This window comes from Scomber scombrus, chromosome 15 (genome assembly GCF_963691925.1).
Source record: "Scomber scombrus chromosome 15, fScoSco1.1, whole genome shotgun sequence".
NCBI classification, from domain to species: domain Eukaryota; kingdom Metazoa; phylum Chordata; class Actinopteri; order Scombriformes; family Scombridae; genus Scomber; species Scomber scombrus.
Window position 1 is genome coordinate 13,621,998 of NC_084984.1, and position 26,498 is coordinate 13,648,495.

Sequence of the window (26,498 nt, forward strand, 5' to 3'; positions counted from 1 at the left end):
TGACAGATCAAGTATTTGCATCAATGATCCTTTTAGTGTATCTACACTTCTTGCAACATCAAGGTAGAAGTGAAACTGAGAGTTCATTGTGAGTCCATCTGCAGAGGAAAGGCAGAGCTGAGGTGTGTACCTTCTGAGAGAGGCCCTGTGCAGGGTTCTCACTTCAGCGCAGTCATTACAACCTCTAACAGTCACACTCCAGCCATATTTGGAGTCCACACACAGCTAACTCGCATTATCCCAAGTGACGTACACTAACATTCATCAAGCACTTTTAGAAGCCAGCAAGCGGCAGACACTATGTTCTCCCTCGATTTCCTTTTGTGCATTTCCAAGCTGGCAACCAACGAAGCCATTTGCTAACCTCATTTCTGGGCACCATGCAAAATTCCAGTGTTTAATCAAGTGAGGACTGAATATGGTTTCCAAGCCACATTATCTCAACACATTTATTATTGTACTGTAAGTGTGTGTGTGGCCAGAGTGGAGGTGAATTAAAGGAAAAGAGAAAGAGAGACAGAGAGAAAGAAAAAAAGGGGGGTGAAGCTGAGAGAGAATGAACTAAGATACTCCAAGAGCTTGGCTTTGCTCAGCTCCCCCCTCATGTAGTCCTGGCTTTTGCAAGGAAAGGAGCTGTAGCCACTGAAAATATTTTGTAATGTCAGCTGTTATGATGGGCCCTACTCCTGCTCTGGCGCTATTGCTAATGTGGTTGGAGATTTAAGAGGAGACAAAATAGGAGTGTCATCCACTGTGTAACCTAAGGCAATGTAAACTATATTTCAAACATGCAAAGATGCATTTATGAATATACTCTGAGCAACCAAAGGGTTTGTAATCCAAACTCAAAACCTCAATGATTTACATGTTATCAACTTATGTGTAGATATGGCAGAAACCTGCAACAGGTTATCAAAATTCACAGTACAAAAGTACATGGTATAAATCCTGCAAATGTCTCATAGTAAAACACAGGCCCCCCAAAATGGATATCAGCTGCTTACTGCTACATAAACAGCCGCAAAAAATTGTGAAATACAGTAGTAACTGCAGTGTAATTGCTGCTAGGCTAAACATAAGCCATTGTTTCTACATTCTCAAAGCTCTTCAGTATTACATGAACATTAGATTAGGTGCAAAGGTGGAGGTCTTAACAGATATGACTGAAATGGACAAGGTTACATCTCACTGGAATTTGGGAATTGGTAATGATATCCATCATGTTAGCACACTGCTTCTTGCAGAGGACAATGATTACAACTGAATTATGAAAAATCTGACTGTTGCCCGAACTGTTACACATTAAACAATAGAGATTGTGGAATTAAAAGATTCCATTACAAATCAAGATTTATCTCATTTGACAACTTTAATATTTTGATAATGACCTCACAATGGTTGGTAATGGTTGTGTATTGGGTCAGAGAGCATCAAGTGACCCGTCATTTCAACTGTGGCCAAATTGACACACAAGCTAGTACTCCCTCCTGGGATTTGGGGCTATAGTAGAAGCTGTGTATCTGTCACATTGTTTTTATGATTTTCTCCCTTCCAGTTGCCAAAAATGGATTGGTTACAAATCAGCAAATGCAAATGAAGGACCAAAGTTTTCCATTTTATCATCTCAAAGAGAACAGTTTTTCATGTTCATGGGGTTGCGGCTGATATGGGCAAAGGAGCATGGGGTTTATAATGAAAAAGATTTTTAAAAGTTTAGGGTGAACACTTACTTTTAAATTACATTTCCAATGCTAACTGAATTGACAGTGTTGTACTCTGCTGGAGTAATTTTTCCAGGACATTTTTTGATTTGGCCCTCAATCAGTTATCTATTTTTCAAGTCATCCAATAATTGTGCTACACCAGAGAACTGGGAATTTCATAATCAGAACCTGTGCAATTAAACAATCTTTTTAATGCACACGTAAAGAACAAATACATATACTGTGCTATTTTGAAGCTAGGATTGGTATGATCAATGTTTGGTACAGCTTGCAGAAATCAGCTGATTGGTGAAGCATCACTCCAGGATAGATGCTGGTGCCTGCCCACTATCCAGTCATAATCCTTCTGCTCTGGAGAATCATAGTGATCCACAAAAAGTTCAGAGAGCCGGATGAATAAACAGACAGGGATATGTCCGGGCATGCACACTTTATGCTTTCTAAGAAGTGTCTGGCTCCGGCTCTCACTATCGATGACTCACTGTCACACACTGTTACACACTTCCTCACTCAGAATGCAGACATAAACCCCCTCCAACCTTTTAGCCCTGACACACACACAAACAGAAAGACACTTCACAGACACACTTGATAGAGGCAAAAGACACTCTATAGGTTGGGAATCAATGTCACATCACGTTGCATTCAGGGTTTTTCAGAGGTTATTCTGTCATAGCTGGGGGGTTTTTTTACATGTGAAGCAGATAGCACAGATGCTACTTTTAGGTACACATCACTACACATTTTTTGATAGTGGGGAGAAAAACAATAGAACATTGGTTGTTTCAGCAAATGCCCAAAAAATATTCTCAATAGCCTCAACACAGGCCACTAGCAGCCTAGTTATATTTCTATAATTATATGATTAAATATAACTAGAATTATATTTCTTGCCCACCACAGCGATGGGGGGACTACAGTGACACAGTCTGCAGATATAGGAGGTTGAGGTGGATGGATAGATAAACAAAACATCAGACTTTTACATTTTAACATGGGAGGCTGCAGTTAATTTCCCCTTTCCTGTCAACAGTTAACATTTGTTTCTTTCAACCATGACCATGGCCATTCCCTTATTGTAACCAAGTGGTTATTATTGTGACCATGACAACGAAGATGCCCTTACCTTAACAAAGTAGTCACTTTAACCGAAACCACAATCTTTCCCTAACCATAATCTTAACCAATTACTTATTTTAACCATGATATCTTTCTAAATGTAAATACGTTATTTTTGTGCCTAAATTGTACCAAACCTCCAACCATACTATAGAATTGTCAGATCATTCAATCAAACTGTGTATATATATATATATATATATATATATATATATATATATATATATGTTTCTTTAAAGTCCGTGTAAAGTAAGAATAAATATGTGTTCTGAGTTTGACATACCACAGAAAAGTGTGTTGTTAACCACCCTGCCAAATTTAAATGATTAAAAAAATCTCCAAATATATGAAATGAGGCTTCAAAGTTGTGTAAAAATCAACCTTTTTCTCTGCTCCCTGCTACAGTAGGTCTAAGAGCTTTCTGCTGCTAACTCAGCTGCTAGCTTGGCGGCTAACTCGGCGGCTAACTCAGCTAACTGGCTAACTGTAGACTACTACTACACAAAACCAAGCATTAAGATCAGTCTGAAGCTGGTGCTTGTTCACTCGGATTACTTCTACATATGTTTACCTCTTTTTTTGACACTTTGTTCATGTTTAATATGAACGCCCAACATTGTAACATTATAACATGGTGTATAATGTTTGCCCCTGGAAAGATATGATTTTTGAAGGGGCTATGTGTTTTTCTCACTGTAGGCCTACATTAAAGGGTTTTTGTAAGGTGCACGTACAAATGTAAGGATAAAATAAACATTAATTCATCTACATCAGACATTAAGCCATTTTCTCAATATGGCCCATGTGCCTGGACATGAATGGGAAAATCTTTGATCACATGTTTCAGTAGGCTATAGCTAATTCCTTGATATAGTAACAAACCACCATAAGTGATACATTAAACACAGGCATCTGACCAAAATGTTAAAGAGGACTTGCCAATTTAATCATCACTGCTAACTGCGTTTCTTTTTTTTTCTATGTCAGATCAATCTTGGGCTTTATTCAAAATTGAGGCATAGAAAAGTGAGCGTCTTTGTTCTGTTTCACTGAATTGTTATTGAAGTACAACTATTTTGCAGGTAATCATTAATTAGACAAATGCATTAGGTAAGAATAAATCTACTGAATCTAGGTAATCACATTGTCAAATGATGTCATGATTGTTAAAATCTATGGATGAACTTTGGCAACTTTGCTGCAGTGAAAAGGTTGCTTGGTTGACCAGCGAAAACAACCAGTACGTCAAGGCAAGTAAGAATCACTGAAGAAAGTCTTCAAATATTTCACTTTAAATGTTTGTGTCAAACGTAACAATTGAAGATAAGGCATGCTTTTTGTTCATATTGGTGAGTTGTCCTCATTTGGACTGTTGACCTTTCATGCTGCAAGTTAAGCCCTCTGTTATTGAATTAAGTCAGAGCATCATGTAAACCAGCAAGCCCTGACACTATGCTTCTTATAAGGAGACTTCTAATAATATCTCATCATTTCTACCTTGATGGGTTATTCAGAAATAGAGACACATGCTTGTTGTGAAGAACGCCATATAACCAAAATTATTTGGTAAATGCATATGAAAGACATACACATACTATTTCTTCACCAAACACCTCTAACTGCACTTCTGACACAACAGGGATGTGAATATATGAGCTACACACACACACAGACTTGTACATATATGATGGCAAACATGCACATCTTGGACCTTTCGCTTCCATTCATGCACACTTCTGTTTTCAATCAGCCCAGGATCCTCCCTTGTGACTGTCTCTAACCACATGCAATTCTCTTAACTATCATGGGTGGTTTCCACCCCACCCAACCTCTCTTACCCACTCCCTGAATCCATATCCATTTTTGTTTTTGCCTTTTCTTTCATTCTTGATTTTTCCTCTAGCCATATTTCTCTAGGGCATAGAAAGATTTATGAGAGGTACTCTGGCTCTCTCTGACCACGCCAGTGTTTCCTCGTCAAGTAGTGTGAGGACACAGCCCACAAGGCCTCAGATAACAGGTGCCATGTGTATGCATGAATGCTCATGAATGCATGCAGACACAAATGCAAAGTAACATAATGATGTTTATCTTCCAATATATAAGCCTATTATGCCAATAGTGAATATGCAAATAATTCAGTTTACAGTCAGTTGTTTAGTGTCACCGCATTAACAGAATGTCTTTTGGAAGCAAGTAACTGCTGGACGCGTATGCACCAACACAGCAGGAAACAGCAGCTGTGATATCCAGTGAGAAGCTGGCCCAAGCGGAGTTAACAGGGAATGAGGAGCTGCCACAAACAGGGACCCCTTCCAAGAGGGAAAATAGAGTACAGTTTACACACACACACAGCATGTTAGACAAGCCCAGACTTGCCTCTGGTACACACACTATAGCCAGTGTTAAGTCAAGGTTCAATGACTTTAAGAGAATCTATATCACGCACACACACACACACACACACACACACACACACACACACACACACACACACACACACACACACACACACACACACACACACACACACAATCAGAACAACAAGACATGAACACACACCTTCAGAAAAAAGCCACACAATTAGGGATAAATTAGACATAAATACTGCATTGAATTCAATTCAATTTCTTGGTCTAGTATGTCTATATTATTATATATGTCACCAATAATAATAATAATAATAATAATATTATTATTATTAGTAGTGTAGTTTTGTTGTCAGTAAATTGATAAAGTCTGCCCTGCCAACATGACCTTCCCAAACAAATAAGGGATCGCCTACAGTATATTAATGAATCTGATGCTCCATGAAATAGCTGACAGATTCAGTTGATATATTATATGGGGGAAGATAGCTCCAGAGTGTACGTGCCAAAACAGTGATTTAAAGGTGTGATAATGGATGGATAATAGACTTTGGTCTGACTAGCTACATGACCTTACAGTTTCAGCATCTCATTAACGATGCTGAAGTTTGACTGTGAACAGCCTTAGTCATTAAAATACATGCTACAATTTACTTGTAACTATGAACTGTAGCATGAACCTTACATATGGGACGACTGGCTACATTTAGTTAAGAGTTAAAAGACACTGGGCAAACTACATGTTAAAATCATTAAGACAATGAAAGACTCATTCAGGTGAAAAGAATATACTATGTTATCTATGATAATCTTGATGGACTTATAGCGAATTGGACAATTCTTTAATCAATCCAGACTCTTTTTCACTGAGAAAACTATGGGCCTTGTTTCCAATTCCATTGTCCATTCACATGTTCAGACCAATTTTCCCAAAATATGTAAACAAAATAGACTTGAAAGTCCCATTTGCCCTATGTGTTACACCTATCATTGTCAAATCTGTAAAATATATCTAGTGCATGAATAGAAATTGAGTCTGATTAAATAAAAGTATATGAAATGTAATTAAAATATATAAAAGTATAAAAATATCAATAAATATACTCCTTTTTTTTGACAATTTTCCATTTTGTCATCTCAAAGAGAACCATTAACCACATGAATGGAGGAGCCTGAATCACAAATGCCAGCCTCGTGATGGTGCTGAAGGAAAAGTCATGATCACAACATTCAGAATATTCATCTTCTGGGGACCATAAATGTATGTAAAAGATGTCACAGCAGTTCAAAATCTACTGGTATAGATCAGGTTGGACCATAGTGGACCAACCGAATGACTGACATTGCCAGCCATAGAGCCATGCCAATAATATGGCTAAGGAAGTGATGCTGTATCTCTTGACTTCTTAACCAATATTTTTTGGTCAGTTTCTGCAGTTAAGTTGTGATAAGTTGTCACCCTCCACTTATTTCCACTTATTCGCAATTCATTTCTCACCTGTAGCATTAACACAAACCAGCTGAATAACTCCTGATGATTAAACTGGGCTTTTGGGGGGTGATTAACTCAAGCCAACACTGTACGCCTTTCTCAGTATAGAGTTCGCCAAGTTCAGACTTGCATACTCGGAAGTTCGAACTTCCAAGGACGTGAATCAGACTGCTAGTGGCCAAGATGAGGAGCTAGTCTCACCTGGCCAGTGGCTTCCCATGTCAGAGAAAATTTCCAAATAGGAAGTATTTGGATAAATTGACCACATATTGGGAATCCAAATGGTTAATTTCTTGTAAAATATTAAATCGTAATGAAGTAACATATTAACAGTCATACACAAAAATATTACAACAGCTTTTAGCCTGGCTTCATTGCTGCTGGTTAGTGCTAAATGGATTCTGGAATACTTGACTATCCCAAGTCTGCCCAAGTCAGCTAAAGAGCAAGAACAGCAAGAATACTTCCGGTCAGTTTAGCTGTACTTGGCTAGATGTGGACTGGAAACTGGCTAACCTAGCAACATTGAGTCTGCAAACATCCCATAATGCAAAATGTTTTTGAAGCAACAGACTCACTCTGAAACACATCTGGTACTTGCTCCATTTAAAGAAACGTTGCTTTGAATAAGTAGATGTCTAGTACAATACAATACTATACACACAAATGTGCACATGGGAAACACTGCTACTCTTGAGATATTTGACTGAATACAACATTGCAAGGTATGGTGTCTATTTAGTGTCATTGACTTTGATTTTTTTTAAAAGCTATAAATAAATGTTTATTTTTAAGTGTATGTGTTTTTAAGTGTAATAATATGGGATCAGATGTATATAAGATCACACACGCTATTACTGTTATTGATTTAGCTACTCTTAGTAGGCACATATAGCTGCACATGCATAAAATCCAGAGTATGCTTGATGCTGACGCTGCCAGAACTACAGTGGTCAGAGATGCACAGATGGGTCAACAACAACTACTTTTATAGCTTTAATACCTCATTAATACCTCAATCCCTGTATAGTTGTTCTAATATGGATTTGCTAGTAGGGCAAGAATAGAAAATCCTGCTAATTTCAGCATTTATTGCACTAAAATCCCCCTAAAGTAACTTTTTTTAAAACGTGGAATTACATCTAAGACATGATCTTTGACATTGGTTTTGGGCTTCAGCCCTCATATGGGAATTGTGGTACCATACAGCACCATCCATTGGGAAGCGACCTCTTCGATCCTTCCATGTTGTCCCACGGCCCAAGTGTCATGAGTCCACTGATTCATTTGCATGTTTTGGGGATGAGTCAGCCACAAAAATGTTTGCATGCTGAAGTATTGACTCATAAAGCCAAAAAAAAGGCAAACCTCAAATCATATTATCATACTGTACACTGTGGATGTGGTGTAGCTTTTATACTTAATTTACATTTTGTAGAAACAGCTCATTGTAATCAACAAAACTGACTTAGGACTGAAATTCAGTGCAGAGTGCAACATAAGGAAGGAAAAATATTCCCATTTTTATTATGATAAGCATCAATACACTTGAGCCACTGTATGTCACAAACAATTGTCCGACTTACAAATCAACTACCAATGACAATTACAATAACAGAATTCAATGCCATGAAACCAAACACCTAATAAATGTATTATATGGTATTGCACTGTACCTTCAGCCTCACGTGGGGACCAGTGTCCAGAAGGAGCACATGGTCGTGGGGAAGAGGAGTTGGAGGCATACTGCAGTAGAACTCTCCCCTCCGTGCATTTATCACACACTGATCCCACTTCTCTAGGAAACCAACAGACAGGCACAGCAACCAACTTAGATACAGGTCAAATACACATCATTTATACAAGAAAGATATACAGTAAAGATTATAATGTAAAATGACTGTTCCAATGAATGAGAGTTAAACGTAGATTTGAGATGATGCTTTCAACTACTTTAGTCTATAAACACATCATAGTATGTTAAATCTCACTATCGTATATAAATTCACACAATAATCAATAATGTAATAAATCTCAATCAACTTTATTGCCATACACACCCGCATCTGTTTGGCAACTTAGCTAGCTCATTTCACCTGTCGTAAAAGTGTCCAGAAATCGGTGGAAACCATTCCAGGGTGATGGAGTTATGATGCTGCTCAACCACTTGGGGGGCCATTGGCACTGGGGGAGGTTTAGAAGCGGGTTGCCAGGTCTGGTAGATGAGATCCAGGTAGCAGTGCATCCTAGCCACCTGGTTCAGAGTGAAGGAGTCTGTACAGGCATCATCTGCAAGAAAATTCAGTCAATATGAGGGGTGGAGATAATGTTTTGGATTCATATGGGATAGAGGATGGTAGAGGAGGTTCCAGGTCACGCGAATAAAACGAAACCACCTGCTCTTATTTAGCTGTATGGTTATTTTCCATGTAACCATGACAACAAAAAACATTTAACCTTTGCACAAAATGGGTGACATCAAAGGATGTCCCCCATGCTGTGTTTTCCCCCATGAAATGTCCCTGCTAAATTCCACACCTGTTTCAGTATGCACACAGAGTATACAAATTCCTCTATGGTGATCTCTGTGCGTCATTTTTTTGTATGTGAGAGGTATAACTGTGGCCAGGTAAGTAGGAAAACACATGCATAGACTCAACCTCACCTGCATAACTCATGTAGTTGTTAAACGGCGTGTGTGTGAAATGCCGACAGCCACAGGTTTCATTGCCCGGTTCTGGATCATGGCAGCCTTTGTATTTGGGCGTGGGGTTGGTGTCGGCACACAGATCTCCGGTCTCCATTGAGGGCTCTGTCTCCAAGCATGCATCATTACATGACTCAATCTCTGATATGCCTCGAAACACGTGGTAAAGCCCGAGACTGTGACCAATCTCGTGGACCATTGTGTCAGTGTGACCGAATGTGCCATAGAAGGAAGGGTTCAGCACAATTCCACCTAAAAAAAAAATACAGACAAAGAACATACACATAAACAAGTACATGAGTAAGTCATTGTGGAACTAGGGTAAGATTCATACAATGCATTATTCATGGGCCACCTCAGCTTCATTATCACCTTCTTCCCTGGTAGAGCAGTGATGAAGACAGAAACAGCTTGGGGCTTGAACTGTAATTACTCAAAATCAACAATCTGGGTTGCCAAAGGGGGGTGTGTGCATGTGAGTGCGCATGCATGCATGCATGTGTTTTTATTTGTCTTCTACCCAAATGTGTGAGGGCTTCTTTGTCCCAGGGCCAAGTGGCAACCCCCGCCAGATCTTCATCAGAAGAATTGGCAAAGAAGACATTCAGGTGAGTCGAGCCATCCAAATGCAGAATCTCTTTCAGCTCTTTCACATCCAAATAGGCTCTGGGGGAAAAAAAGAGAGACAAGGAGTATTTTGGATTAAGTGAATAGCTTTACAATGCAGATACAATACACATCTCACTAAGGCACAGTTTTACAGACAACAACAGTGTCCCTTGCCAAAAAAGAGTTTAAGGAGTGTGATCTTTGAGGAAAATAACTCTGAATTAGACTTCTGTTGAATTCAAATGTTTTGTTGAAGTGTATTGGCAATAGCCCATAAATAGCCCATAAACCAACAAATAAAGGTTGAAGGTTGTCATTTTTGACTACACAAGCTAGCACAGATAATGTCCTAAGCTCCCACCTATGTTTCCTCACTTGAACAAGACCAACAGATTTTGATCATTTCTGACTAGAAGAAAAAAAAATTATTTATTAATAATTACATATTAAAAGGTGTGAATGGGGCTAGTAAAAATGTTGACCAAACAAGTAGTTTGTTTTCATTCCATTAAGTTTAACTGCAGTGCCTTTTCACTTACACTTGTGTAATGGAAAAAAGATTACAGACCATGTTGTTGATGTTGTCTACAAAGTACAAAGAGGCAAATAAACAGTACAATGCCCAAAATATGCAACAATGGGCATCATGCCACAATGTTTTTGTGTGCATGATGTCAGATGTTTTATGTTGAAAGACAGTGAATCATCCCTTTACTAGTACAATAAAACATTTTTCCCCATTATTTTGTAACAGTAAGAGATGTCCTAGCAAGCCACATAAATACCAAACAGGTGCTGGTTGGAATAAATCTAGTTTACCAGTGGGACTTAAAATTATCTGTAATTTTTGGATATCATAATATTGTGACGTAAATGTATTCTCATGGTCTTACAGACTGCACCACAATAAAATTATGCTTATTTTGTTCAATTTGACTCCTGAGTGAAATAGTGAATGACTGTTTTGCCATCCTATCAATATATGCTATCTGATATTAGATATTAAAATCTTAACACTAGACCCAAATATACTGCATAATGTATTATACTCTACCGGCATAACCATTAAATAGAGCTTTGTGGTTGTACCTAGCACAAAATGTGTTGCCAACATCTCAGATGAGCCTAACTCATTCAAATCTGCTTGAGAGTTCAATTAATTGCTCAGGTATTTTACCATTCTTATGCCTCACTATCCATGACATAATGTTTTATCCCAGGCCCTGGGAATACTAACGGCAGCACTAATGACTGCAATCATTCAACACAATAAGATATCTCTCCAGCAGTGAAACTGTCATTCATTTTATGAACACATCAAACACATTGTTCTCTACGAGCCTGGCTGGTGGTCCTGGCAAACAGCATCAACAAGCTCAGTCATCTCTTGGAAGGGTCTATAATCTGTTGCATATGCTCAAGTGTCAGTTTATTCTGTTCCTTTGGCTTTACAAGGCTTTGGAAATAGATATGCAATGGATACAAAAACCCAGAGTTTATCAGAAACAAAACATGGCCTTACTATCACAAATTAGATACTCTTTGGATGTTTTGACCTAGTTTTCATGACCCACTTGCCTGTCTCATTTTCTGTACTCATATTTTGTATGTTCTTGGATCATAAGATTAAGTGCAACAACACTTGGGCTAAAACAACATGCCTTTAAAGCACCTGACCCCATACAGCTGAGAGGGGCAACCATGCATTTAACCGTCCTCTCTGGTTAAATGTGCGATAAATGGTAAACTATCAAATACACCACATGCGATTGGCACTCCATGTCATCTTGACATCATACATGTTTAAGTCAGTAGCTAAATATTGGAATAATGAGTAGAGTCTTGTTTGGCATGTGACGGCATAAAAACGGACATGCATGAAAGATTGTTGGTGAAAAAAAAGTGGGCTGCTCAGAACTAAACCTACATGGTGAAAAGTGAGGTGAAGGAGACAAAAGATAATCACATATATGGTAAACATGCTGATAATTTACAGTGTGCTATCAGTGACAATGTCTCTAAATAAGAGATTGCTTAGTCACATATGAGTTGCTAATGTTATGTTGAGTGAAACTTGTCCTGCATTATCACATTTTGTTTACAATAGTTTTGATATTTAATAGTACACTGATATATTAAAGTAAAGAAAAATGCAATGTAAAAGTGTTTGGTCATTTCAGTCAATCATGTGCTTGCTTAAGATATACCGCTCTTAAAAAACATACATACAATTTAATTTTGTACTACAAATGAATGATTTTGTAAAAATACATGCTGTGCTTTGGTTTTTGTGTGCATATATTTATAGAAACCCAAGCAACATGTCAAAGACTGTGAAGTGTATTATTCTTCCACTCAACAGCTGACTTAAAATAAAGTATATTCACACAATATTTTGCATTTGGTTAAGTTACAAGGTGGCTCACAGGCCCACTGGAGTTATAGTCTCTCTGTAAGCTATACTTTCAGTTATCGCTGACAGCATAGCCTACACATTGGTGAAATGTAACTACTGTGATATAATATGCAGCACAATTTATGATGAATGGCTCTGTGATATCAAAGGCAGTATCCACCAAAATAATGAGAAATAATAATAAGGTCAGACTGGAGGGGATCAAATTTGACAGCTGTCACTTTATCTAGATTACACAGGGGAATTTGGTTCCTAAAAAAATGCAACTGCCTGAGTGGTACCACTTTAGGATCAGCATTAACTTTGTTCCTCTTTTTTGGCAAGTTTTTATATAATGAAGAAAGGAAATTTCAGTTGCTGCTGCTGTTATTTTTATTAGACCATTTATTTTCTTCGATCAAAGGACACAAGATTGTATTTGGAGTCTAGACTCAGAAGTTGATTATTAGACATGCAGGATCTACTCCAGACTCAGCATTTTTAAAATGTATTTAATAAGCACTTAAAATGTGGCCAGCTGCACCAATGTGTTCTTTTCGGTTAATAGTTCTATGTTTGGAAAGCAAGTGTCTGCATAAAATATTAAAATTTGAGTGTAAACCCAGGATGTCTCATAGCGTATGTTCAATGTAGCCTGAAGGAAGCAATTTAAAAGTCAGTAACACTGGTGTTTTGGCAGTGTTCTGGAAAAATTTACACCAGTGAGAAATGTTTCCCACCGCGACAAGCCTGCTCAGGTTACCACCAATGCACATTTCATATTCGGCTACACAAGATGTTTCATAATATCTCGACAACCTTTGCTGGACAAGTCTCTCTGACTCAAATCACAAGTTGGATAAAGAGCTGTTTAGTGAAGATGCAACATTCCCCTGAAACAGACGTTTTAAATAAAGAGTTCAGTGCAGCAAATGCTTTTTGCAAGCTTATGTGAGAGCAACTTTAGGCACTTACTGGGGCCAGGTTAAAGGAGCGAAAGAAAGAACAGTAGATATAAGGTCCCTCTTCCTAATAATTTCAGGAATTTCATTATTTCCTTAGAAAATAATTTGTGTTTGAGTTTTTGGACATGCATGAGGGAGAAAAAGGTCAGAGGAGTTTGATGCTGAAAAGATTGAATCAGCAATGAATGAGAGCAGATACTGTAGGGTCAAAACCTTACTAATCTAAATTCAATTATTTCAACACCCTTGGCCCTGTTACAAAAACACAATGTGTATCACATGCTGGATTGATGCACAGGCTTTCAGAGTGAAAACATACAGTTTTGGAATGATCAGATTAGATAAATAAAAGGTCCTTTGTGTGCCGGCATTTGCATGTGTGCCAGCATTTGCGTGTGTGTGTGTGTGTGTGTGTGTGTGTGTGTGTGTGTGTGTGTGTGTGTGTGTGTGTGTGTGTGTGTGTGTGTGTGTGTGTGTGTGTGTGTGTGTGTGTGTGCATGTTCTGCAACTCACACTACTGTCTAATGAACACATGTTAAAATTTGGTAGAGGCCTTGATCAGCTGCAAATCTGCAGAGTCTGTATATGTACCAGTGACCTCACTGTGAGCGTGTTTGTAGTCAGAACATGAGCCGTTTGGGCCTTTCAAACACTATGTCTTTCTGTCTATCCGTCCACATCTTACTCAAACCTCCTTGCCAATAACCCTTTACCCCGCTTTACCCCGCCCCCAGTGTTCTCTCTCACTCACACACCCCTCAAATATTTCCCCATCCCATAGCCCCTGTTCCCCGCTCTTGCTTCTCATCATACATTTTTTTCAGCAGAGATGAGCCACTTGGGAAGGACAAGATTTTCCATGCATTTAACCACACCACTTTTCAGACATATCCTGGGAAAAAACAACAACTTTGAAAGCAGAGAGAGAAAGAGGGAGAGAGAAAAATTAAGGGAGGGAGAGAGAGGAAGGTAAGGTGAGTGCAGAAAACTGAGCATCATCACTGCAGGGCATCTGTTGTAGGGAGATCCAGGGGTACGTGCAGCAGCTCAAACTGCTGTGTTAATGCTTTTATATCTGATACATATTAAATGGGGGATTATGACTTCATCCATTTACACCCATATATAATTCATATAAGCCCATAAATTTGCCTCGTATACATATGTCTGGGGCAGCATAGTGTGAAAGCAGGGGTGAGCTGGCATGGCAATGACAGTCTCACGGCCAAGAACACTTTTAAAATTGGAGGGGGCCCTCAGTGCCCCTGTCATCAAGTCGGTCAACACCACAGCCCCTAAACCCATCATTCATCTCCGTCTTTATTACTATACTTGAACGCTCCTCTTTAACCTTCCAGCTTACTTCTCTGATTTTTTCCCCCTTCCAAAGCAAGACACATGCATAGGAACTGAGTCTGCTCAGATTCCAGAGATCCTGCCATGACTGGTCGTTGATGAGAGCAGTCTGAAAAAGGGGGATTCAAATGGACGATGGGACCAAAATCTTCCAGTTTCTATCTGAAGTAGGAGCTCCTATTCAAAGCACTGGGATTAATATTCCCAGTCCTGACAGAAATTTGTCAACATCTTCTGAACCACAATTACTTAGCCAAGGCATCCCTCTGTTATATTTTCAGTATATAGTATCTTGCTGCATAGTATCGCATCAAAGCTAGCTACAACTCCCCTGCCTGCCTAGTTGTCCATGTATGGTACCTGCTTACTTCATGCTCCCTTCTCCCTTATGCAGAGGTTGTTCTATCAGCCCCCGTGAGAGCACAGGTGGAACTTCAACAACAGGTGCTTTTGTAAGTGTGCTATAGCTTTAAAGTGGAAGTGCAAAGTCCTGGTATTCATGCCCAAGCACTCCATTATGTTTTATGGGATGGGGGCTTAAGGTTTAGACGACCAACTGTAAAACACCCAAGTTTAGGGCCCTGGAGATTAGCTCCCCATACTGAGCTAGAACACAGCAGGGAGAGGAAGTGAGGGAGAGAGAAAGGGTGGTCCATCCATTAACCTGCCACAGTGAGAGGTATTGACTCAGGAGGGGGAGAAAGAAACAGAGGCCAAGGGAAAACGGATGACCATTTAGCCTCTAACAAAGCCTAGCCAGAACTTAATTTCCCAAAAATATTTTGAGGCTGAAATGGTCCTAATATCTACCTTACAAAGTTTGTTTATCCAACTTAGCATTTTAATTTCAGGTGCCCACAGTCATATATGTCAAAATATTTCTTTCACACTGTTAAGCATAGCCGGATCTACTATATGGGCAATCTGGGCAAGTGACTAAGGGGCCTTGAGAAGAAAGGAGCACTTAATCATGGGAGAAAAAAATGTGTGCTTTTTTGTTTTGTTTTGTTTGTTTGTTTTTTGCCGGACTTCAAAACAAGGCTTGACCCATTCTCTTGATGTTATGAAGTTATGAAGTTTCCAAGCCGGCAGCAGTGTTATCCAATTGGAATAAAATAAAAGTTGTTTCCAAGAAAATTAAGTCTCATGATTGACTTTTTTATTCGTCAATTTTACAGTTGGAAAAGTGATGATTGGTAAGCGGGCCACAATGCACTGTGGTTAGATTATATGGACAAGTGTGTGGGAAAAGTTATCAACTAGCGAAAATGGACAGCACTGGTGGTAACCAAAAGCCCAGCAGGGCTGCCAAAAGACAGAAAAAGCAAAAAGGAAAGGGAGGGAAAGAAGCTGCCGCAATTCAAAAACACTAAAAATTAAGAAGAGGAGGTTACAACATAAGAACTTTTTTTTTTGGGGGGGGACACAAGACTTAATGCCCAAGGGTACTAATCCAGCCTTGCTGTTAAGTCTAAGCAACAGGTGCATATGATCAAAATCTCTCTCTATCCAGATATTACATTAATCATTCATTGACAGTTTAACATGCACATCAACTTCTCAAAAAACATATCCCTTGTGCCCTTTGTTTTTTGACTTTCTGTACACATCATATAATTTCACATTGTATGAATTACAGCCACAATTTCAGATGTCTAGGTCCAGACAAAGGAATGTTCAGCCTTAAAATAAGTGCTGTCAGATAACATCAAATACCACCAAAACCATAAGAAGTGTCAAAACCAAGGTCTGTGAAAACAATGCAAAATATTTCCCTCAGTAAAATATAGAGGGAGAGGGTGGAGGGTTATTATCAATGGTATTTTCAGAGGAGAGACTGTGTCAGCACCACGAGCTGCCTGTGTCCTATGTTATCCAGATTTTTTGAAAACACTACACGTAAGTGGTAACAGGTGCAAATGCTGCAAAAATAAATGCAGGACCTCACAACCATTGTTCCCCTACATACACAGTACATTGTTCATCTAGAATTCCATAATCAAGGAGGAATGTCAAAATGTTTGTAGTGCAGCTCTCTGCAAGTCTCTCCAGACATACCATAATCAAAGCAAAATAAGCAACCACTTTGGGAGATTATATCTATTTCGTTAGACTGAGAACTCTCTTGTCCTTTCTTTGTCTCTTTCTCTACTCTTGCTGGTATCCTTTCACAAGCCCATCTTTCAAATGCCCACAGGGAGATTTGAACATTGCAATGGCAAGCTTTTTGCAAAATGTTGATGTCTACATGAAGTAGTTTGCCCACCAGTTGATGAATGGGCTTCTAATGATGACTAAGCTGGAAGGGATGTGGTGGGAATTGAAAGATCGAAGCAACGGCAAACCCACCTGCTTTCCTCCTCTGATGTTGTTAATTAGATGTAATTATTTAGCTATTTAGCGGTCATTTTAAACAACAGGATAGTGCCAAACAGTCAGCGCTTGCAGCTTAACTGAGATTGAAAACAGTCTCCTTGATTCCTCGATTCATACTATCAGAAAGACCCAAACAATCCCACACTCTAAGTCTACCAGTTTTTTTCACTTTTGCTTGTCCCTACGTGACAGTGGCAAAAAAAATACTGCCAAACATGAATTTCGGTCATTTTTGTCTCTTTTTCCGGCGTAACCATAAAGACTCCCTGCATTGTCCACAAAAATGTCTCAGTCTACTGTGTTGAGTTTCAGTGTACCAAGAAACAAACAATCCTACAATTGGAGGTCTGGCACAAACCTTATTACAGCAAATTCCAGAGATTTATTCTCCTTGCCAGCTTTTACTCATTATCTACAAGCCACAATGAGATTACCTCAAAAACAAAAAAAAAACTTTATGCATTCATGAAACCTCTGTATTCTTCTAAAGTAGCTACATAAAACCACATAATATTTTCCTTTATGTACAGTACACCTGGAAGAGTCTGTAATACTGGTTTTCCCATGTAAACTTTCTTCACTGTTTTTCGTGGAAAATTATTTTACGCACCCACATTTTGGGACCTATACCTGCCTCTCCAGGAAACATGTCTGTCGGCGGTTTCCTGGAGAGAGTGGTATGTCTTTGAAATGATTTCCATTGCTAAACGCAAAAGCCATACTGGACTCTCTTTTCTGACCTCTATTTGCTCTAACACTCTGTTTACAATGTCACTCTTTCCAACCCAACTCCCTTCTCCAATCAAGCCAGCTTAATTATGACCACTGGGTTTTAGAGACGGAGTAGAAAGAGGTGGGGAGAGTTGTTGAAAAATGGATACGAAAATGAGCGGTCTGGCCTGTGCATTTGCTACCAGGAAACTCATCCTGTTGCGTTTGTTTTGCACTGCTTAAGTGTGGAACACTGATTGAACCAGGCCAAAGCTAGATTGGACTAGCTGCCCCCAGAGGATTTCCCAGGCCACACAGGCTGGGAGTTGAGTTACACTCAGCCTCAGTCCAAATGGTCAGGAAACAGTGGGACTAGGCATCAAAACTTCTATTCAGGAAACACATGTACGGAAAGACTTGTAGTTTGATTTACTCTAGGTAGGTGTGGAGTTGCTTTATCAAAATTATTCAATGATGTCAAATATGTATTCAAATAAGCTAGGAAAGTTGTGGTTAGCTCATTCTTTTTTGTGAATTAAACAACTAGCAAAGAGGATTACCAGTACTGAAAATATGATAATATGCAAAATCTGAAAAAAGTGATCTTACTTGTGTGGAGAAGAGCGGTTGAAGCAAGTCTTGGTCACATCCGTCACATTGGGGTTACAACAATCACCGAGGTCATAGAAGAAGTTTTCCCAGTTACATTCAGGGTCACATACACCGTTACCCTTTTTGTGTTCAGGGCAACGGCTCCGGTACCCGGACATACAGTCACCTGCATCAAACCCTGTCAGTGGATGGTTGCATTCTGGGTCACATGCATCATCACCAACTTTGCTGATATCACAGTTAGCTAGAATCAACCGATTACGAAGGGAGGAATTGGTCACATTATGAATGCTGAGCTCCCAGGTGATGTTGTAGCGGCTAAAGGCATCATTTAGCTGCTGGTGTTGCAGGCTAATTTGGTGGTCGGATACGGTTGGCTTCGTCCGTGAGTCGTCCCAAATATTTATCACCCGATATCGTACTTTCTTGGGCCGTCGGAAGCTCCAAAGCTGGTTGTAGTTTTTGATGACCTCAACATTGTCACAAACAGTTTGGCCACAAGTTGGAGGCTCCAGCGTTGTGTCCAATAATCCTTCAGCATTCCCAACTCCACCACCACCCGGAAAACCTAATCTTTCACCTATTCCCTGCTCAGGATGAGGAAAACTACCATCTTTCACAGTCAGCCACTTCCGGCCTGGTTGCTCGAATGTTTCACGGATGACCAGCTGAGGTATATCGTGGAGGTCCTCATGGCCCTGCATATCCCTGATAATCTGCCTTTGCCCACGGGCCTGCCTCCATAGACCCACCCTTTCCACTGCCCCCCTGTAATTATGATTCAGTGCATTCCCCCCAATCATCAGCACTTTGCACTTTTTGGTCAAATGACTGAAGACATCACCTGATTGCTCGCGACTGACACCCACTTGGGCGCCATTGACAAAGAGCTTCATGTATATGCCATCATATGTGACTGCGACATGTGCCCATTGATTGGGTATGTAGCGAGCATTGGAGTGGATGGAGGTCACTTTGTGGGCACGATCAGTTTTAAGGGAGAAGAAGAAACGAGGGTCACGATTCCCGTGTTCACTAACTGCCTGGATGCCAAGCAGCCAGCCTCGATCACTGGAGGCGTAGAAACATTTGTCGTAAAGGCCTGCGGGAAAAAAAGAAAAAATAGGTCAATCATTATGTGTAAGCCTTTATTCATAAGTGTGGATGTGGATAAGAACAAGACAAATTAACATTATTACCAAAAAAATATTGTTCATTGTTCACCTGCAAAAGATCTAATTTATCATGGAGAAAACAACAAGCTATTGGAGAAATGCATTAACGACATGAGGGTGTCATTTTGACACCCTCACCACATCTTCCATTTTCATTAAAAGCTTTACTTGTGATATGTACAAGCCACGTATTTTCAACTTTTAATGCTAATTCAGAAGTGGTTAGTCAATATGCCAGAACGGTTTCAATGTATACATTTTAAATACTGTAACTCTGGAATATTCTGAAGAGTTATATCCAGATGGAGACTGAAAAAGTATTTGAGATCAGGGAGCTAATATAATATATATATCTAATATATTTTTTGATATCTAAAGAGTGTCCTGGAAATTGGGTTGAAGTGCAGGTTTAACTAGGGGAGACCCCATGGAAATCTCTCTGTATAGGCTTTTCGTGAACACTGAGTGCATTTAAAGTTGTTTGTGTAAATGTCCCTTGCCAGTGGGGTAGCCAGAAAAGGCTAGTTTTCTGCTAAAGCCTTGTTTTTGTAGAGGCACCAAAACACCTTTTTCCTGTTTCACTTGGACCATGTATGTCAGCTTCAGCATGGTAATGTGTTTTCACTTCTTAGGGGATCTCTGAATGCTTTCTGTTTGTTTGTTTAGCACTTGTTGAGGTACGTATGTGCAGGCGCACAAGTTCAGGTCTATGCGTATGCATGTGATGTGAAGATTCCAAAGCAACTCAACATGTCTCACAAGGTCCATCTCAGCATGAAAAAGTGTTTGTGTTCATAGGTGATCCTGGGGAGAGAGCTGGAGTCCAGCCATGTCACAAGCATTCATCCCTCAGATTTGCTAATATCAGACAGAGTAGCACTTCAAACGAGCTTTCTGGCAATTACATCAATCCACATGTGTGACACTCAATCTATGACCTGCACACCCAGCCCATATAGGTGTGAAGTGTTCTTTGCAGTTGCTTTCTCCCTTTCACTGTGCATGGAATTCCTGTAAATACACTTCAAAATGTTCTCTGCTACCCTCAGTATGGTCTGAAATTATAAGCTGGTTATAACAGTAACCATCACATCTTTGCCTCAACATACTTGTCCACTTCAAATGCCTCCCCCCCCCCCCATCGATTAGGCTACCTGAGCCTGGAATAAGTGGCTGGCTAATGGTGATTACACTGCCATCTTGGAAACTTTGACCTGTTTCTAATTGGATGCACACTCCAGTATGCATTCATTAACTTGGTATTTCAATGGACTAACGTTCAAAGAGTTAGGGTTGGGTTCAGCATCAAGGTCAGTCCTTTGGTGGATGACGTTTTCGGGCTTTTCACTACACTGGAAGGAAAAAGCCTTCCATCTGTCAGCTAGTGCACTCAAGGCTAAAAGGTGTGCTAAAATGCTCGCAGGGCTCCTAGTGTAAACAGCTGTCATAATTCTGCCATGCTCAATTAATCTAACACACTACACTTTTCCAGACCCTGCACTGTGACTGGTTGGGTTCACAGAAACACACCTACACACTACACACACATACTTACACAGACGTGCATATCTATATATATGTATGTATGTGTATATATATATATATATGTATATATATATGTATATGTGTGTGTGTGTGTGCATATTTATGTATATGTATGTATATATATATATGTATACACACACTCTCATGCACACAGTCAAATTGAAACACGGAAATACACATTTGTGTCCACTCAGAAACACACACACACACACACACACACACACACACACACACACACACACACACACACACACACACACACACACACACACACACACACACACACACACACACACACACACACACACACACACACACACACACACACACAGGGATTTGCATGTGCACACGCTACGGTGGAGAGCTGTTCCTGTCAGGTTCAAAGGCAACCTTCCTTGCACTTGCCATTTGTCTTCTTCCAAGAAAAACACACTCAGGAAAAAAGAAAAAGTAAAAAAACACACATACACACACAAAGAAAAATGTCACAAGGACTTGATAAAAAGCAGGGAGGAAGGGAACAATGAATACTTCGTTTACTTTTGAGCTGTTCTGGCTCTGAAAGGTCAAAGAAAGGCACTTTTCATAGTCATACCCAAGTGACCGCTGCAGCAATTTCCCTGAAAAAACAATGGAAAATTCCATTGATACTTAAAAAACAAACTTAACGAACATAACAAGGACATTGATTATAAAAATGTCATCATGTCACTTAAAAACACTTGACTTGAAACATTTAACTTGGCTGTCAGGTTTGAATCAATTCAACTGTTAAATGATGGTCATAAATGATCTACCAAAAGTTTCACTTAAAAATCTTTTCCGTGTTAGATGACCTAAATTAACACCACTTTTTTGCAATGTAATTTACACTGTGACACTGATATCACAAAACAACATTCCCATAAAATATAAGGACACAAGTTGGGATATGTGGAATATAACAGCCCTTTTTTAGAATGTTTATATTAGCACAATAAGACACTCGCTGCACAATGATAATAATGGTTCAAACTAATAAGACTATGAAGATGCTTCTGGTTGGGGTAATAATCGCTGAGGATCTGTGTTATACTCAGCCATCAACCCCTCTTCAAACTCCAACCACTTGCCAGGTGATTATTCATGTTCTCAAGATTATTCATCGTCCTCTTAGTATTCCAGTTACATCTGACTATAATAAAACAGGAGAAGATCCAGTTTTTAAGTGTCCATGAAAAAAAGGAACCCTTAACAAAGAAAAATGTGTTTTTACCTCTGTATCATCACAGTAGATGACAGCACCGAGATATATCTGTAATCGCAGCAATTATCTGCCAACGTCTGCATATAATTGTCCCCAGCAGGTCATGGAAGAGAACCTCTGTTCCTTTTGTGATTTATATTGCTCTTCCTTTGATGCGGGACAACCCAACACGACCCGGATACAAGGCTAATAGGGCACAACAAAGTTTGCATAACATTTGGACACAGAACTTGATGTTCAGATTGTGTGTGTGTGTGTGTGTGTGTGTGTGTGTGTGTGTGTGTGTGTGTGTGTGTGTGTGTGTGTGTGTGTGTGTGTGTGTGTGTGTGTGTGTGTGTGTGTGTGTGTGTGTGTGTGTGTGTGTGTGTGTGTCTTAAAACGGTTGAAATGCTTTTAAACCTGGGATCACTTCTGACCACATGTAACTGTCATATTAGGGAAATGGCAGCACAGGATTTTTTTATTTTTATTCACTTAAAAGGGCACAAGACTTGTATTTGAAGATGGTTTGATCAGTCATCTTTAGAGTGTAAAGTAATAGATATTGATCCTTGAACATCCTCTTTAAACCCAAAAGTAGTCGAACAGGGCACCATCCAAACCAAATCACCTAAACCTCTCCAAAGTACTATTTTAAGAAAACCGGCTTATTGTCAAATAAGAGCAAAAGCATGTCCAAATGCAAGTTCAGTAGTCTGTAACTGTAGCATTTCTCCTTCATATTTCTGGATAAATTGATTATTTTAGGAGGTCAATTACATTCCTCTCATCTATTGTTCCTAAATGGAGTCAGGAGAATCGTGTGGGTGCAAGAAACAACTGAAAAACAAAAACAAGAATACGTCACCAGGATTGGTCAAGGACGCAGAGATATACTGCAGGGTTTTGAGTAGTCATTTATCAAGCAGAGACTGCACTCATTGTATATGTGTTTGTTTGTTATCCTGTATGACTCCCTAACTTACCAAATGCACAGCAAACAACATGAGAAAACATGTAATAAGTATGAAAATTGCACTTTGAAAGGAAGAAAGAAAAAGAAATAAAAAGTGAGAAAGAGAAACTGTGGTGGTCAAAACAACACCGTTTTTTAAAAAAAACAGCTGCTACAAACAACACTGTGTTGGGATCAAAACAAGGGGATGGAGTATTTTTAAAGACGCTGGGATTTTTAAGGCCTGAATTGGATTTAAAAGATTAGGCTTGATTGAATTTGTCTGATCATCATATTTGCTCTCTTTAGGGCCCCTCTGGCACAATGCAGCACGATGGGAGCAAATCTTGAAAAAATGAACACATAAGATTACACATAAGTAGTAATCTCTAGTGGGCTAAAACCAGTATCAGATGGGGGTGGGGCACAACAACAACACCTGTACTTATAAAGACCTGCATATATACATGCTCATGAACAAATACACACAATAAATTCAAGAGTCATGACATACAGTAAATACCACATCTGTAAAGGCTATAATGATATTTTTTGTTAAGATTTGTGTCAGAAAAAGGTTCTAATTTTGTGTTGTTGTTGTTGTTGTACTGGCTTGCATTAAACTGTACAGATGTTCCTGTTATTGTGTCCATCCTCTGTAAATCTAAGAGTCACTCAGGTCACAACAGACCCTCTCACCCCCTTCCCCCCACCTCCCTCACCCAATTTGAGACTCTTACAAGGGATTGGCTTTGCAGAGCATGTCCCTGCCAACTGGCTAGCAATACCTAAAAATGTACTGCATCTCAACACCCCCCCCCCACACACACACACACACACACACACACACACAAGTGATTATGTGTGTGTGTGTGTGTGTGTGTGTGTGTGTGTGTGTGTGTGTGTGTGTGTGTGCGTGTGTGTGTGCGTGTGTGAGAGGGTGGTGGTGTATGGGTGGGTGGGTGAGTGCATGGGGGTGGTGGTGGGGTTGAGAGAGCCAGACAGATATATTATAAAGGAACAAGAAAATGTGCTCATATGGTTTAGTTAAGTACCTAAAACCTGCAGACATACATACTGGAGGCTGAGGAGGACTGAGTTCAATTCAGTTCAGTTCAGTTCAAAGGCAGCCATCTGCACAATTACTGTAGCAGGCAATGAGTTGTGTATGCAACGCTCCCTATCGGCAAGGCACAGCTACAAAAAAAACCTGTACTATACTGTAATGCACAAAAGCGCTATTGGTCAAAACAGATGATGCAGAACAGCTTTAACACCTCTCTGGTGCTCCTTTACGCATGGCTGCAGACCTGGCAGCGCAAAAAAGGAGTGCATACAGATGACATCTACAAAGTGTCAAGCTTTCCTCTGACGACAGGGATATACTGAAGTGTCTGTGTGTCCTCCTCTGCGCAGTCAGTTAGCAGAGATGCATCATCATTATCTGATCGCTCCCTTTAATTACACTCTCGCCCAATAACCCACGATTTCGCTCTGCGTTATGGAGAGACAGCGCCGGTCACCATGACCACGAAAGCGCACCGACATGCACTGCAAAAACATAAGCAGGACATTTTTCGTGCGAGAAGGGGGGGGGGGGGGGACCCTGGATCTCTCGGTGATGTCTCGTAACTCCGGCAGCCAATCCAAGGGTGTCGATTTTGGGGGACACTCAAGATTGCGGCTTGCGCTGCAAGCTTTGAGCGCCTCCACATACAGTGACTCTCTGCCGCTTTGTGCCTGCCGTGACGTGCTCGCTCACAAAGTTTTGGCCATTACATCATAGTTTTAAAATAGCCAAGTCGGCTCATAGAAATTACATTTTACGCACAGTGACATCAGCTGCCGGTCAAATGATGCAGTAGCCGATATCTGCTGCCCAAAGCTACTCCTCACAGATTTTTTATTACCATAATACTGTCGTTGATACATAGGAAGATAATGCATTTGGAGATTAAAATCATATTGCAGCGATATCTCTGCGTAAGGTGGCAAACTTAAATGTGATCAAAATCTTCACTGACCCTATGGTTGCACTACCTACAATATCCGCTGTACTTTTCAGAGCATTACATCATTGTCTAGTCTGATAGATGAACTCATTTTCAACTCAGTGAAACTGCATGTTGCTTTGTTTGATAGACTACATGACACTGGGATAAAATGTTGCACATTTGCATGTTTTGCTGTCACAATCCAATTTCACGAACCAGTTTTTGGAGTTAGACTATTAAAAGGAGTTGGGTTGACAGTGTGGATTGAGGATGTGCAGACTATCCTACCTGCAATCACTGTGGGTGATCGTTGACCTCCCTCCGGTTTGATCCACATCTCCAGAGTGAAATTTCCTCTGGGAATCTCCACGGCAGGCTTCAGCCGTAACTGATCTCCCCTGCCGGTAAAATAGACAGCTTTCCCCCGGTCTGGAGAGTTCACCTCCGCCTGTGAGGAGCGCCGACGCTGGCGTAGCAATCGTCGCTCCAAGCCGGGCAAAGACCGTTTGCCCCGGGGCAGACGTGTGGCACAAGCCCCTGGGAAGGTGGCTTTCGCCTCCCTAATGCGCACCAACTCCCTCTTGGATCTCCCCTTTCTCCGGACTGTCCCGCAGTCTGATCCAAAACACAAGATGAGAATCACCAGGCAAGACACCCAGGGAGATGTCCAAAGTTTCATTTTTCGGGAGAGAAAATTGCAAAAAAATATTTAAAATAAGAGAGAAAAAAAGAAACAACGGAATAACTAGGGGAAAAAATGTATGTCCAAAATGTTCTCCTCTTTGGAATCCTCTCGAGTTTTTCCTTCTCTCTTTTTTACAGCGATACAATGTCAAACCGTAGAAACTGTCTAAATAAACCCATAAAGCTATGCTGTTTTCCCCTCTTTATAATGCTAAGCCACGACCCCCTCTCTTAAGCAAAACTACTCTGGAGACATTCAGGGGACACAGGAATATTTGATTCATGTATGTGTTCCACGGTGCCTTTTCAATGGGTCCCATTTAGCCAAAGGGATGACTAATAAGTAATCAATCAAGAGGGGGGTCCGGCCGATGCCCCCCTCATCCCCTTTGGACGGTAGGAGTTACTCGCAGAAATCCACAGTTGTCCGCCAAGCTCTTGTCACACCTTTTTGTTGTTTCCTTATCCTACTCGTAAAACAGCAT

The 26,498-nt window shown here is 40.1% G+C and overlaps 1 protein-coding gene across 1 annotated transcript in view; it reads right to left on the reverse strand.

The window, feature by feature from the left end:
* Positions 1-26,008, reverse strand: part of pappaa (pregnancy-associated plasma protein A, pappalysin 1a) — an 86,455-nt gene extending 60,447 nt beyond the window's left edge. The window contains exons 1-6 of the mRNA XM_062434717.1: positions 25,618-26,008; positions 18,433-19,537; positions 9,932-10,077; positions 9,370-9,663; positions 8,801-8,993; positions 8,381-8,502 (exon numbers count right to left, since the gene is read on the reverse strand). Coding sequence (XP_062290701.1) covers positions 8,381-8,502; positions 8,801-8,993; positions 9,370-9,663; positions 9,932-10,077; positions 18,433-19,537; positions 25,618-26,008 — 2,251 coding nt within the window. The remainder of the gene's footprint in view (positions 1-8,380; positions 8,503-8,800; positions 8,994-9,369; positions 9,664-9,931; positions 10,078-18,432; positions 19,538-25,617) is intronic.
* Positions 26,009-26,498: the final 490 nt, after the last annotated feature.